Raw genomic sequence first — 15,514 nt, forward strand, 5'->3', positions numbered from 1 at the left:
AATTGTTTTAGACTGTTATTGAAAATTTGTTGCAACAAGTTTTATAAAACGGGCCCCTGGTGTACTACGAATCGCCATTACAAACATGACTGAGATACTGAAAAAAACATGATATTTCCAGTTATGTTTATGAAAACGAAAGAGTAGGACATACTGAAACAATATTATGACACAATGCCGTTCTTATTATCGCTTCCCATCTGATATTTGCTTATCGGTAATGCTATAAACTTCATAAACTATGGAAAGTATGAAAGTTAAAAAGACCTTATACAAATTACTTTCATTTTAGCAAAACTCAACTGTCTATTTAAATAGACACATTTAGCACGAATGGCGTAGAAATTGATATGTGAGAGCAATATGTAAGCACAGGGGAACTTCGATAGTATGGCCACTTACACCATGCCGTACACGCACTATGGTTGCTATAGATACCTTGAACATTATATATTTTCCGCATCTTTAGTATATGAGTATATTAATTAAATCGATTTTAATGCATTTACTATCAATTCAGTAATTAGAGTGAGAAATTTAAGAAATTCTCGTGCGTGAATTTGGAAGGAAAAACTGGACATCAAACAGATAATTTAAGGCTTACTAATCTAACAAAATTGCGTTATTATACAGGCCTGCATAATCTGCTGAAAATACTATCAACTTATCTTGTAAGGATAGTACGAGAAGGTATAGGAGAAGTAGGGGAGGAGCAATGTAATGATTATTAGAAGTATATACTTCATTATTGTTATTTCCATCCTAATATTTATCATCAATGATTTAATCTTTATCATAATGTGTAGTAATGTGTCCACTAGTACTGTTATCATCATTATCAAGATTTTTCGTTATTATTATTATTATTATAATAATCATCATTATTATAATTACACAGCAAAAACTGTGGTGTTAACCGGTGTACATAGAGGACCACACCAGTCATTTCACACCGGTGTTAAATTGACAGTGTTAGTTTAACCCGTATGGGTGTTATTACAACACCCTTGGTTGTTACATTGACACTCTTTGGGGTAATGTTCAATCACTAGGGTGTAAATTTAACACCTTAGTGTGTGGTCCTCTATTAGCACAAATTGGTGTCAGTTTCAACACCACAGTTTTTACAGTGTATTATCATTATTATTATCATTATCGTTGCTGTTGTTGTTGTAGATGTTATTGTTATAATTGTTGTTATTATCATTATTATTATCATTATCATCACAATTACGATTTTATTATCATCGTCATCTTCAATGACAATATCATTATTTAGAAAAAAAAACAAGTACCATAATAGTTACACATCTACCCTAGATATTCCGGTGCGTGTTCAACCTTACATCCTTATGATTACTTTTTTATTATTTTTTTTAATTGTCATTCTTTTCTTACTTTTGTAATTTATTAAAATCAGTATTATCGATATTATCATTATTATTATCATTATCATCATCATCATCAACATTATTATTGCTATTATTATTTATTATCATTATCATTGTTAGCATTATTCTTATTATGATGAATACTTGATTATATGCATTACCATCATCAGCCGCAGCACCATCGTCATCGTATGAATATCGTGACCAATTTTCATATCATCATTTTGAAATCAATTCCAAGTAACGTAGTAAGTCCATATCTAACGTAGATTATGCAGATGTGTATTTAACGTGATTTAATACATTGTAAAAAAAATGAAGAGCTAAGTAAGCACTTACAATGCTTGTACAGTTACTGCACTACGAATGCTGATTTTCTAGTTTAATTTTGAAATCAGCACTCATAGTGCCGTCACTATACAAGCGATGGAAGTGCTACATTAGCACTTCATTTTATACAGTGTATCACAAATCAAATGTGCCGTTTAGTAAAGATTTATCACCATCGTCATGTATGACCACCAGCATCAGCAAAATCATCTTCACTCTCCTCCTCAACGTCATCATAATTATCATTAGTAATATCATCATCATTTTCAAAACAAATAAAAATAGTTTGACATCTACCCTAGATATACAGGTACGTGTTCAATGTCACATAACATTGTTTTGATACTTATATTTTATTGTTATCATTATTATTATCGTTATCGTCATCATTATTATTATCATCATCATCAATTCCATTATCGTTGTTATCATTGTCACTATCCATAGAGTATTCTCATTATTGTCATTTTTTGAAATTGGTATGGTTACTCTGATTATGATAACATCAGTATTATGAGCATCATCATTATCGTCATCAATCAACCGTCATCAATCATGATGTCATCATAATTTATTGAAAATAATTCTATGTTACATAGCAAGTCCACATCTAACCGAGATAAGCAGGTAGGTAGGTATGTAATATCGCCAATCAAATGTATCATCATCATCATCATCATCATTTTCATCATCATCATCATCATCAACATCATCATCAACATCATCATTACCACCCACAACAGCAGAATAATCATTATCATCATCATCATCATCATCACTCCCACCATCATCACAATCATCATTATCAATATCGTCTTGAAAACAAATCTGAGTGTCGTACTACGTCCACATCTAAGCTAGATATACAGGTAGGTTTGCAATAGGCTTATATCGTATTTACTAAGCCCTGTCTATTTTTGAGCAATGAATATAATTATTATACTTTATGCTCGTAAAAACACCGCAATACTTGAAAAAGGGAGGACATTCGCATTTGCTTTGTATACAATATCATACAATAATTATTTCTAGTTGGTAGATAAATGTTTTCACGCGACGTTTTGTAAACTGATACGACCATGGCGTTATTTAGTGTTGTTTTTATCAATTATACTGGTTGTCCCCTATGTGCCAAAACTTTAAGTATTTTTTTAAAGAGAATCGAGAATATTCAAGCCATAATTTCTATTCGCGACCACTTGAATTTTGCTCCCAAAAGTACTTTGTCTTTATAACCTTTTGGCAAGCCCTTCCATCAAATATAATCAGATTTATTTCGAATATCACTTTCAATTTTGTATCGCCAATAACATTATCATCGGCTAAATCGAAGCATAAAAGACCGTTAATCACTTTGACATTCATACAGATCATTGCTCGTGGCAATTTCACTTTGGTAGCCATTGCTTTTTAAATTACCATTAGACACGTCCAGAAATATCACTCCTATCATGTCTCAGCTAAAAATAGAAACCCAGGCCTCCGGTGCCGCTGAAAAATGGACAGATTGGAGAGTGCTCCAGATAAAAAATACAATATTTAAGATGTCAAGCGTGCTTATCCGGAAATGTATATAGAGTAGATTTATTGTAATGATATACTGGCTTGAGGTTTGATTAAATGTATTCTAGTCTACATCTAACTTAGATGTCTTCGAGTATGTAATAATGACTTCAATTTCTTTACTCTGTTCGCTTAGGTTCAATAAAGGTAAGACAATTGGTATTTTCATTTTGAATATTCAAGACAATGGTAGTCCAAGTCGGCTTAAGATGTCAATGTTATGAACCACGCACTAGCGAACCTACGGGGGGGGCAGTCTGCCCCCCCTGACGAGCCACAACCCATGCAAAGGACGTATCCCTGCCCCCTTACGAGTTTGAAAGACCTTTTTTTTTACCCCCTGACGAGCTTGAAGACCTTTATTGCCCCCCCCCCCCTGACGAGCTTGAAGACCTTTATTGCGCACCCCGACGAGCTTGAAGACCTTTTTTTTTTGCTTGTCGATTTTTTTTCTGGTACGAAATTCTTTATTTGTGATTGAAGACCCTTTTTTTGGCTTGTCAAATTTTTTGGCGGACGTTTTTGCCCCCCCCCCGTGGAAATCCTAGGTACGCCACTGGAACCACGTCAACTGTTCATCTTATACGTGTCATTATCATGACTGGAAATGAAATTCAAATCACACTGCATTTATCTATTCAAACATTAATATACATTTTACATATTTGTGTAGAACCTGTAACGTACTTGTTTTTCAGTTCAGATTTTATTATTCTAAAATGTTTGTTTGACATAATTATGCTCTGCTAAAATTCACTTAAAGAGAAACACTGATTTCATGAGAAAGTCTGTAAAACCAGGCTTAATTGTCAGTATATCATCGATGATCTAGATCTGGTACAGTTAACTAAACTGAACTTTGTGAAATCTTGAAATCTACGCTGAAAAATGTTTACAATGAAGATCACCAACACAGATAGACACACGTGGGACAGTGTATTATTATTGCTGGAATAAAGACCCGACGGAAGTGACCGAATCTGCGCTTATTTTGCTCATTTCTCAACAATTACACAATTTCTTCCAGAATCCTTTGGCACATATTTTTTATTCATACAAACAGACAATGGGTTGTCATTATATAAAAATTCTGTAAAAAGTCATTTTGAGATCGTTACCAGAACTGGAATTTATCTTTAAACTATGATGAGGGTGACAATAAACCTTGATATTAGAGAGATTCTCTATTGCCTAGACTACGACTGCTAGAGCTTTAAGATATCCTTCTCTTGCAATTATCTGCCAATTGATGATTCATGTGAACTTCATTTTTGGCCAAATAATCAGAGTTCGGACTCATGTAATCTAAGCCAAGGCTTGGTTGGTTGGTACTATCTTCCACCACTGCCCATGGGGAGCAATTGATCGTTTAGACTCCCAGCACGGGTTTTCCGCTCCAAGAAATAGCAGACATGGTGGTGCTGCTAATGAGAAAGAGGGGCATTTCTTTCCCCCGCTACTGGGATTCAGTCCAGATGAAAGGAAAAGAATATGAGACTGAATTCCGAGTACTGCCATACAGAGAGATGATCCTCTTACCCCCCCCCCAATAAAATGAAATATAATAATAACAATAATAAATGAATTAATTTGTATGCCGTGTATGTTTCATCAAGAAAGTCCAACATCTAACATTGTTTAAGAAAAAGTGCCCAAAGAGGAATGAAGTGTCTGATTTTATAGTAATTTGTAGTAATTTATAGGAAATAATAACAAATAAATAATAATAATAATTTTGAAGTCTAATTTCGATGATGTAAATACAAAGATATATTTGGTTTGCTATTCGCCTGTACGCCTTAGTCATGTAAATGGGGAAATGTGTATTTTTCAGCCTTATAGGCATATATTCTATAGCAAAATCAACTGTTGCAAGAATGAACCAAATATGCAATAGATTAAATTTCATTTGAGTTATACTATCCTAAACAGCTTGCACGCTTCGGAGACTAGTCTAAATGGGCTGTTTGTGTTCTTAAACAAATTACCTATTAGGTAAATCTTACCCCTAGGACAGAGTAGGAAATAAAAACAAAATTGCATTCCAGCAATAAAGACTTATCTTTCATTTTCATCGCATTTGCAAGTTAACACCACGGATAATGTTCATTGCACTATTTCTCTGGTATAAAGCGCCGCACATGCCTCATACGTGTGAGTACAGTGGACGACTGCTTTAATTAATCTAAGTTCCCGTGTTTTCGCTTCTAACTACTGGCGCTAAAGGTTAACCCAACACTTGTATCGCAATTTAAAGACTGTCACGGTTTGTTCTAACACAGAATAGTGTGATTATGTCTCAGTAACAGTGACATCCCGTGATATTAACCCGTGGCTTAATAGAACAGCCTCCTTCACCACACGGTAGAAGCAAAATGTGGTCCATATCCCATATAAACGTTAAAGAATGTATGATGCAGTGACTCGTACATGTTTGTTCCTTTCATCCACTTTTCAATAATAGGTGCTTTCCCCTCTGTCCTTTCTCTACTCTCTCCCCATCTCCCCAAACTTATATCTGTTTGTTTCGTCTCTCTCTCTATTATTATTTATCTTCTCTTTTTCTTTTTTTTCTCCAAATTTCCATCTCTGTTGGATTGACCTACCCCTCTCCGAATAAATAAAGAATATATTAATGAATAATGTACAATATTTATATAGCGCTTGATACATTGTTTCTATAAGGACTCCATATATTACCCCGGCTTAGCACGGCTACTCTGATCGAGTGCCAGATCATTCAAGATTTTTTTTCTCCAATTATTACACTTGATGGGAGAGTGGTAAATGTAAACTTAAGTCCTTAAACCCTGTGGTTCAAGGACCGGAGACTTATCCACTGAGCCACAAGACATCTGAATATCTTGGGGTCAAACTACGGAAGTCGACTCCAGGTCGATCGAAACATTTCCAATGATATACTATCGGTAGGCAAGGGGTAATAGTTGTTGATATGTGACCGTGACCATGGTGACTGCGACATGACTATTGACAACTTTATCGAGCAGTTGAAATGACCGTCAAATAACAATGAATGAATGTTTACCTTATATTCCCTTCTTTTACTCATCATAAGATCGTCTGGTACGGTGTTGGACCGCTCTCTGAAAGAAAACGAAAAAAATGATATACTTATATTTTGATGCATTCAACAATTTACATGTAAATGTATGTGAAAAAAATCCAGATCTTAAGTAGATTAATCCAATTTGGGATAACTATGATTTCATATGGAATATTCGCATCAACCGATTCCAATATTTTTTTTGTTTAGGATACGCTTTTCCTGCGTAATGATCGTACAAGTTGTTTTCTTTTCTTCATTTCATTACCCTATAGGGTAAAAAAATAAAGGAAATCAGACAACGTACCTGAAACAGGACGACGAAAAATGGCAAGGTCAAAAGAACGAAGAAGGACCATAAGAATAATAATAAAACAGATATACCTGAATTTGGAAGCAAACATTACTAATCTAGCATTTTATTTATCGGTTTTTAGCTGACCCTGAGCGGTCTGAAGTCTGTTTCGAATCGCTGTTTATATAGTGATGTTGGGGTTATTTTAGAATCATTCTAGATTTGTTTTGAATAAAGTCTGCCTGGAATCACACTTAAATCACTTTACAATGTGAGGTATAATTCTCTGAATTCGCACGTGCATGTTTATCTTATATACCCATAATCCGAACCAAATATTGGCTCGTATAATCGAATAAAAAGACTGGAATAACCACATCATCAGGGTATTAGCCAGGCTTTGTATGAATATGATGAGGAAAGTATTGGTAGATTATATTCCCAGCGGGGTGCTATTTTTTCTATTCGTTATGTCTTGTTGCCTCGTTGGATTTCAAGAGAGTTTATTCATCGTTTTCATGCCTCATGGATCGTCAAGTCAACTGGATAGCAGACCTATTGGCAGTTTCTGATTCGTTATTGGTTATATGTATTGATGGTTTGTTTAATCTCAGGAGAAAATATACCGGGTGAAAATTGAGAGTGGTGTTGATTGGGAGATGGGCGGGGAGAGAGTGGGAAAGCAGTGGTTGAAGGAAGAAAGGTGAGAGGAAAGGTGATGGAGAGATGGAAGGGGAGAGGGAGAGATGGGAGGAGAGAGGGTGGGGGTCGAGGGATGAAGGGAGGGCGTCATTGGGAAGAGGGAGTCGTGTGTATGTTTGCATGATGGAGAAACAGGGAGGGTGCATGTGGGAAAATGGAGTGAGGGAGGGAAAGTGGGATGGAGGGATTGGGAAGAGGGAGTGTGTGTGTGTGTATGCGTGAGAGGGGGAGAGAGAGAGGGAGGGTGTGGGAATGAGGGAGAGAAAGTGGGCCCGAGGGGTTGGGAACAGGGGAAAGAGAAAGATTTGGGATGGAAGGAGGGGGAGAGTGGTGGATGGAGCTAGAGGGAGTGAGGGAGGGAAAGTGGGGTGGAAGGAGAGAGAGAGGTGGAGGGATAGAGGGGAAGAGGAAGGGGTTGACGAATGGAGGGGGGATACACGGGAAGAGCGAGAGGAAAATGAAGGAGAATGACAGCGAAGAGGAAAGGGAGACAGGGATGAGATGATATATAACCAAAAAAAGCATTGGGAAGTTTAAACGGAGTAGAGGAGGGGGAAAGAGACATTGATAATGAAAAAAGGGCTCATTTCATAGGCCTTTGAATGAGTAAACACTGAGAGGAAATTGATCAGGCAATGTACTTTGGGGAATATTCTGCAACCCTATTCTATCACACGTCAACGATCTTTGATCAATATTTGACGTTGTGCAAACAACGGAAAAGGTGATGAAATGACCGGCTTTCTGATTTTGATCCGAGTTCCATGTATTGATTAATAGACGATCTTAAAAGGAAATTAGAAAAGGCATTTAGAAAAAAATTGCCTTGGAATGTAAAAGTATAGCGAAAAACTTTCAAAATACATCCCTCTATCGCTATACAAAGTTGAGAGGATTGCAATTTCAAAAGCCAATGGTATTGTCTGTGACAAAATATTATCCAGAATAGAATAAAATTAATAATTTTTTATCAACGAAATCACAAAACACAATCTCAAAAGAAAAATTGAAGCATGTCATTGAATAAAACAAGATTATTCTTTAGTATTATTAACAGAAATCCAATCATTCATGAATATTTAGTAAACCGATAAGTGTAGACACTTTGCTTTTCGGTCTGTGGTTATTTAAATCTATTGACCTAACATAATATACTCTTAAATTCAATCGTTTCTTACATTAATTTTTCCTAAATAAAACAAATTGTTATGTCTGAGATTTCAACAAAATAGATTTAGGTTGTTTTAAACCATATAATTAATGTTTGAGTCTAAGACTGTTGGCTTTCAAATACGATTATGTCTTTAAAAATAATCCATATTCTGGAATACAAGGCAGACATACGCTCAAGAAGGCCTGGGGGATCCGAGCTCGTAAACGATAATAAAGAGTTCGTTGGACTAAATTTCTGGATATAAAACGAAAAGATCACTTTCCTCAGATGAACTCTTAAAGTTTGAGATTTTATACGAGTTAGAAAAATAATGCTTCTTCCACTGATTTTTTTCTTCGTCAATAATGTTGTTTGCTTTGAAAAGTAGGCCAGTCAATTTGAGACAAAATTGAGATTATCCCGAAATGCAGGAATGATAATAAGAATTTGAAAAATGGTTGGAAGTCAAGTCGTTGACCTGCATGCAAAAAATAATACAGAAAAAAATGTTCAATGCTATTTCGAGGAATCTCCATATTTCAACCAAACAATGAACCCCTCACCCCCCCCCTAAAAAAAATGGCAGAAGCCGTTTCTGATTAGCTTCACAAAAATATATTTCAAGTAAATGCAAATCTTGAAAGTTAACCCGGGCAACCGAGGCAATTTACACGCTCAAAATCCGTGTCAGATTGATTAAGAACCAGAGGTCACATGTGAACTGACTAGGAATGGGGTCAGATCTTTTCATTACAAATTTTTAAAATATTCATTTGCAAAAGGAAGCTTCTTTAAAATTACCTCAAGTGGTAAACATGCCTATGGATTAAAAATAGCATTTTTATTTCATAGTTCAGCCCATTGACTCCCCTCTCGTCCTCGCAGGAAAGGTTTCCCGATGACCCGATCATCAGTCTGATGTTTTTTGATGTGATGATGTTCAATCGATCATCTATCAGCAAGGCGCTTTATTGTGTTATGCTTTAAGAGTGAGCCTCGCATATTTTCTCCATCGTGAAAATAGAAAATCGGTGATGATGGAGAAAGCTTTGCCCAAACAAAACCCTTTCTGATCACTTGGTAATGGTCTAGACGTCAGGGTACCCCAGTCTCACAAAGAATGATGGAGTCTTATAACGATACTAAGGTCAGTGTTATCTGAATATTATCAGAAACTGGAAAAGATGTAATCTCGCGATCGATAATCGATAAGACGAGGGGTTTCGAGGATGTGTGTGTGGGGGGGGGCTGTGTGGGAATGTGCGGTGTGTGTGTGGGTGTATGTGTGTCCGATTGTGTTTTGTTTCTGCTTGTGCTTAGATGACGGGGATTGTTTTGAAGACAATTAAACTCCTGCTAGACCTTCAGTTAAATTCTGCTGCATGTTCATCATGTTTTAATAATTATCAATTATGTATTTTTTGTATGAAAATGAAAATGTTTTGCTGATTGTACTATAACATACGCTTTTTTATTTTGGAAAGAAATGGAATATTGCTTTAAAAAGGTTAGGCGGAGATAGGGAGGACGTTTCTTTCGAAGCCAGATATTTTATTGGGAAAAGAAAGAGAAGAGGAAAGCTCATTCTTTCAAAGACTAATATAAATAGCTTAATTTTTCCCAAACATTTTAATAATATTAAGTGGACAAATGAGACTGCAGTCTTATAGAAAAAAAATGAACTGATCAGAACTTTACCTTGTCCCGTATTTAAAACCTCTTATGTATATAATTCGTAGAAGCAGAAAGGTTTCCATTGTAGAGAACCTCAGAGGATTTCCTACAGACCAAAAAATAATTGTTCTTAATGACTGTTCGTGCTTCTTTGAAGAACATTAAACACATTAGCATGGGACAAAGAAAATACCATTAAGAAAGCGAAGGAGGAATGGAACCAAATGCTCTCCTCAATGGTTCCATTGATATCATGGCAAACAGCATTATCTCTTGAGAAGATGAAAGAAGATACGTCCTTCAGGGAACGAGGTCTTGAGCTAAATTCGTCTTAAAACATGACAAATGTGTGCTTTCTATGTCAAGAAGCCCATTGCCGTCTCATTTTGAAGGAGGAATCCACTCTCACATTACAGCGTCAAGTATAGAAATAGAATCGGAACGGTCGCTTGTCGCAGTCAAGACAATTCCTTGCCATTAGTGATTTTCATGATTTTAGGGGGGTGGTGTAGAAATAGGAACACCGGCTGCAACTTGACGTTAGCCTGACATTTTTATGTTATTAAACTTTGTATTCTACGAACATTACACGTGTAGATTTCATCAATGATCATGACATCATTATGCTTGCACTGCATTGGAAACCATTACCAAGAAACACCTGCACTGTCAATCACATTAAATATGTTTATTGACGTCACAATCCTATTCCTACCATATAAAAGATGTTTGGGATATCATATTCTGCAGATTTTATTTGGGTAAGAATTCTTCAAGCGTTGATTATAATGTTTGCCGTTTTTTATCATCAAAAGTTGGGCAGAATTCAGTCTAAGAGTTGACAGCATGTTTCTTCTGCTGATGTGGGAATATTGTTTTGTATGAAATGGGGAAGGCATTAATGAGACTCAAAATGATGGGTTTTAATTCTTCCTTTTTTAAACAAATGGTGCTATACATACGTGGCGCTATATTCTGAGAACAATCTGTTCACATTGTTTAGATACACATAACAGAGGTAATTAAAAAAAAACAATAAATGAGCAGATTACTTCCAGAATGAATCTATTTAATTCGTTTCTGTCATTGTCTGTTTGACGACGTGGACGAGGAAAAATCATTTTTAATGCAAATTCTTTTGAGAGCACCTGATAACTTTGAGTACATCGTGGAATGCAGTCTTAAAAGTCAGTTCATTATAATTATTATGAAAGGCGAATTATAGATGATATCCACAGGTGTAAGAGATGAAATCTTAAGATTTTGACCATTGTTTTCACTTTTCTGTTGATCGAACCGCCCACACATGGAAATGCTGGACATTGTGGCGTACATACATTCATATTGGTACAACATACTATTACAAACGGTATAAATGCAGATACACATTGGCAGGTAATCATTATAATGTGAAATCCATTATTCTTCTTCGTTCCTGTCCATCATTTTCAATATTTCGCCAAAACTTGGCACATCGCATAATCTTCCTTTTTGCAGTCATCATGGTCATCGGGCATTTTTCTCTACATTAAAAATAAATAAAAAACGTATAGTAACCATTCTACCTCTACTATCCAAAAATTATTTGAAAATACCATAACTATCATGTTTGATTTTGTTTTCTTCATTTTACGAAACAATATGCTTGCAAACCAGCATTTAGTATCACACCACATCTATCTAATTTATCCTTCATTTGGGATTTTCTGATAATCAAAATGAGAATACTCTGTCATTAACAGCGATTTATGAAATAGAATGAAATAATTCCACACTTCCTATTACTCAACATCCAGTCATATTGTTTTCATGATGGACATGTCGTGACTTTGTTGTCCTGGTTAACATTTTAAATGCATGATTTGAGTGACCCATCTGCCATTAAGTAGATCCATACTATGATTTTTGTTTCTTTTGATAATATCCACAGTATATTATGTTGAATGATAATGAAATATTCACAACCTTTCAAGAAAATTAAAAAACCAATACCAATTATTCTAGACACGCGTGTACTCTAGAAGGCCAATGTTAAGTCATCCTCATGTGTATTATCATATTTATAGCATATTGCATCTAGACCGTTACAATATTGTGTTATTTTGAAAGCGGCATTCCTAAGAATAGCCTACCAAATGTATTACCGATGCCATATTTCGTCACAATTACCACTTGGGTCCTGAACATTGAGGTTCATGGAAAGGTCCCTGAAAAGGCTCTTGAAAATTGAAAGCTGTTTCTGTTTATTGACAGAGACACATACACACAACAATGCCTCTGTCTATATGTATATCCAAGTGTTATCAATATACCATGGTGTGAAAAAACACACGTGTTTAATATACTCACTGATTCCCTACAGGTGGCGAACAAATAATAACGATGGCGGGAAAAATGGGTTGACGCTGTCACTTGTCTGTACGCAAGTGGGAACCGGCTGATGAGCTTAAAATACATAAACCAACCAAGCACTTGACAATGCACCTAGATGAATTAGACCTACAGATATCGACCCGATCTCAAGATATTATACTTGTTTAAAATCTGAGATGTTTAAATAGAGTCTGTGGATCCTGAGCAAATTAGTTGAGTCCAATCGAGAATAAGCGGTCCAAATATCCCACAACCAGTCTTGACATCCCGCGTAGTCTGATTAAAGCAAATCCGTTAGAGTCCACTCTGAAATATAACCTGCCGACTGAGTCTAAACCCTTCTCGAGCTCTCATTACCCCCATTAATTCATATTGAGCATGCATGGCTGGTAAAAGCCGTCAAGTATGAATATCGGATGCATATTCGGTGGGGTGAGCAAAGTACTGTATGCGCACGGATACTTTGGCGCCTTTTCGCTGCCGAGCGCGGGAAATGTCGTTGGTGTAATATACGCTGAGAGAGACAGAGAGATGAAAAATGTAATATCCATATTCCTATAATGATTGGCGTGTGTGTAACGCTTGTTCAAATATTGTGTCGGTATTGTGCCCCCTCAAGTGGCTGTTAGCGGGCTTCAAGAGCTGCGCCAGCTAATATTACCTGTCCACTTTCACTTCACTATATAGGCGGCCTACTTAACGACGAGTTGAAAATGAGTTTGACACGATTTTCAGGCGTTGTTTTTCTTGAATGTGATACTTCATGAAAAATTTTGCACATGCACGGACTAAAACACCTTCCTCTCACCTATGCCCCACGTATAATTATATTTTCATAAGTGTCGCACATATTTTGTGAATTCATTAGATTTGAGAAACACCTTTTCTGATAAGGCTATTAAGATTCGTGTGCTTCATGAAGATCTCCATGTTTTAATAAAGGCATTGCGTGTGATGAATATTGAAATGGATTTTAGACGTTGAATAAAACGTAACCATGGTTGCGTTTTATTATCTTTATTGTGCTTGTATGATATTTGCTTTTCATTTATTTTTATTTTTTATTCTAGTCTAAATAAATTGTGTCTAAACCCTTAATAAATATGAATTAATGGGGGTAATTTTTTTTTTTTGGGGGGGGGCTACCACGTTGTCGATACAGTGACCACGGCCGAAATGTTAAAAAGAAAACCCTTTTGTTTTTCAAATATTTGGTTCCAGGCAATTCGTTCAACCGTTGCCTCTCGGGACCAGATGGTCCCTGTGAAAAACCCAATTCAGAAATCCATAGGATATGCTAACCTGACAACTACAATGTTATGTGCTAAAATCTGAGCCCGTCCTTTTATCTTGCTAATCTGAGGTGATTTTTAGTAATGACCGCGGAACTCTGGTTGTATAGTTGTTCGGACGATCATTAAGTTTGTTGACAACATCCTGAACCCCTGTGCACCACTTGGTCAATATTTTCATTAAATTATAAGGAGAATATCCAAAGTAAGCTTGGGGAATATCCAAGGTAAACTCTTTTTATGGAGTGTCATTCACTTTGTAATTTTTTACTTTAATTCCCCAGTGAAAACAAATTATCATGCAATAAATAATGAGAAAAAAGTGAGTGTGAAATTGATTTTTATTCATAAAAATTATCAAATTCATTTTCAATCGATACCGTATGAGGAAAATGACATTTGTTATATTCTATAGAAGCATTGACTATTTTTATTACTATTGAAATAAACATTGGATACACTTTGTGTTTTTTGCATCGTTTAATGAAGGATGATATAGTAAAATCTGTTTAATCACCAACAGGGTCAATTAACAATAATATCCCGCTTTTATATGAAGCTTTGATACATCGAAACGACCGTCTCCTTTTTTTCTTTTTATAGATGTATATTTTTGAGAGGAAGTGGGCCCTTTTGCATTTTAAGCTTAAAAGCCATCAAATTAATCTAAATCAAAGCGAATCGATGACAAAGCATATGACATAAATCGCCCAGCAACAAAATGAATTGCATTTTAAGCTTTAAAACCATCAAATTAATCCAAATAAAATCGGATCGACAACAAATCATATGGGACAAATGGCCTAGCAACAAAATGCACAGAGTATATAACCAAAGTGACGTAAATTCCAAGCCGAACAGAGCCGCGTTGAATCACCCATTAAGCATTCCATGGAAGCGATGCTGACTACATGATTCAATTAACCAATTTTCTTGTTAATCGTGCTGACCGAAGCCAGGTGAGTTATTTTGACGCAATGATTTAAAATACCTTCATCCAAGCTAAATATGAAAGTTACATCACCTCGGTATGACTAATACTAATAGAGTCAATATTGATTACTAGAAATGAGGTACAATTCGATAGATCAAAGCGTAGTGGGTGCAGAAATGCATACAAGGCAATGATACAGAGTTAATCACGAAAAGTTGAAAATGAAATCCAAATAAATAAAAGAATTTTAAAATTGCTATATGATAGTTTGATATTATCACATATTGATTATGGTATAATTTTATGGGGCTGTTCAGCAAAGTGCCATCTGGATAAATTACAAAAGCTTCAAAACCGCTATGCACGTCTGATACTTACCGCACATTATTTAACTCCCCGAATTACATTATTGTCATCTTTAGGATGGCAATCCGTCACAGATAGAGTTGATTTCCAATTACAAATATGGATGTATAAAGTGATGCACAATATAACCCTAAAATATATTCAGGATATAGTTAGAACAATACATTTCGAAACTAGATATTCAATTAACTGTCCCCTTTTTATTGAAAAATCTCAAACCGAATATTATAAAAGATCATTTTGTTATCATGGCTCTAAAATATGAAATACGTTATCCTCTTCTTTCCGTTTAGCAAATTCACTTAATTCTTAAAAAAAAACAATGTTAATCGATATCCCTCACACAAATATGTTTTTAAGATTTCCATGAATACTTT

At 35.6% G+C, this 15,514-nt stretch overlaps 1 protein-coding gene across 2 annotated transcripts in view; it reads right to left on the reverse strand.

Moving 5' to 3' along the window:
- LOC121429203 overlaps nt 1-15,514 on the reverse strand; it is a 37,759-nt gene that overhangs the window by 10,418 nt on the left and 11,827 nt on the right. Inside the window, exons 1-2 of one of the 2 annotated variants that reach the window (XM_041626158.1) lie at nt 12,522-13,059; nt 6,331-6,388 (exon numbers count right to left, since the gene is read on the reverse strand). In XM_041626158.1, the coding sequence (XP_041482092.1) occupies nt 6,331-6,357 (27 nt within the window). In that variant the 5' untranslated portion in view covers nt 6,358-6,388; nt 12,522-13,059. Of the gene's footprint in view, nt 1-6,330; nt 6,389-12,521; nt 13,060-15,514 lie in introns of those variants that run through there. The other variant, XM_041626157.1, reaches the window with a different exon arrangement.

This window comes from Lytechinus variegatus, chromosome 15 (genome assembly GCF_018143015.1).
Source record: "Lytechinus variegatus isolate NC3 chromosome 15, Lvar_3.0, whole genome shotgun sequence".
Lineage (NCBI taxonomy): Eukaryota > Metazoa > Echinodermata > Echinoidea > Temnopleuroida > Toxopneustidae > Lytechinus > Lytechinus variegatus.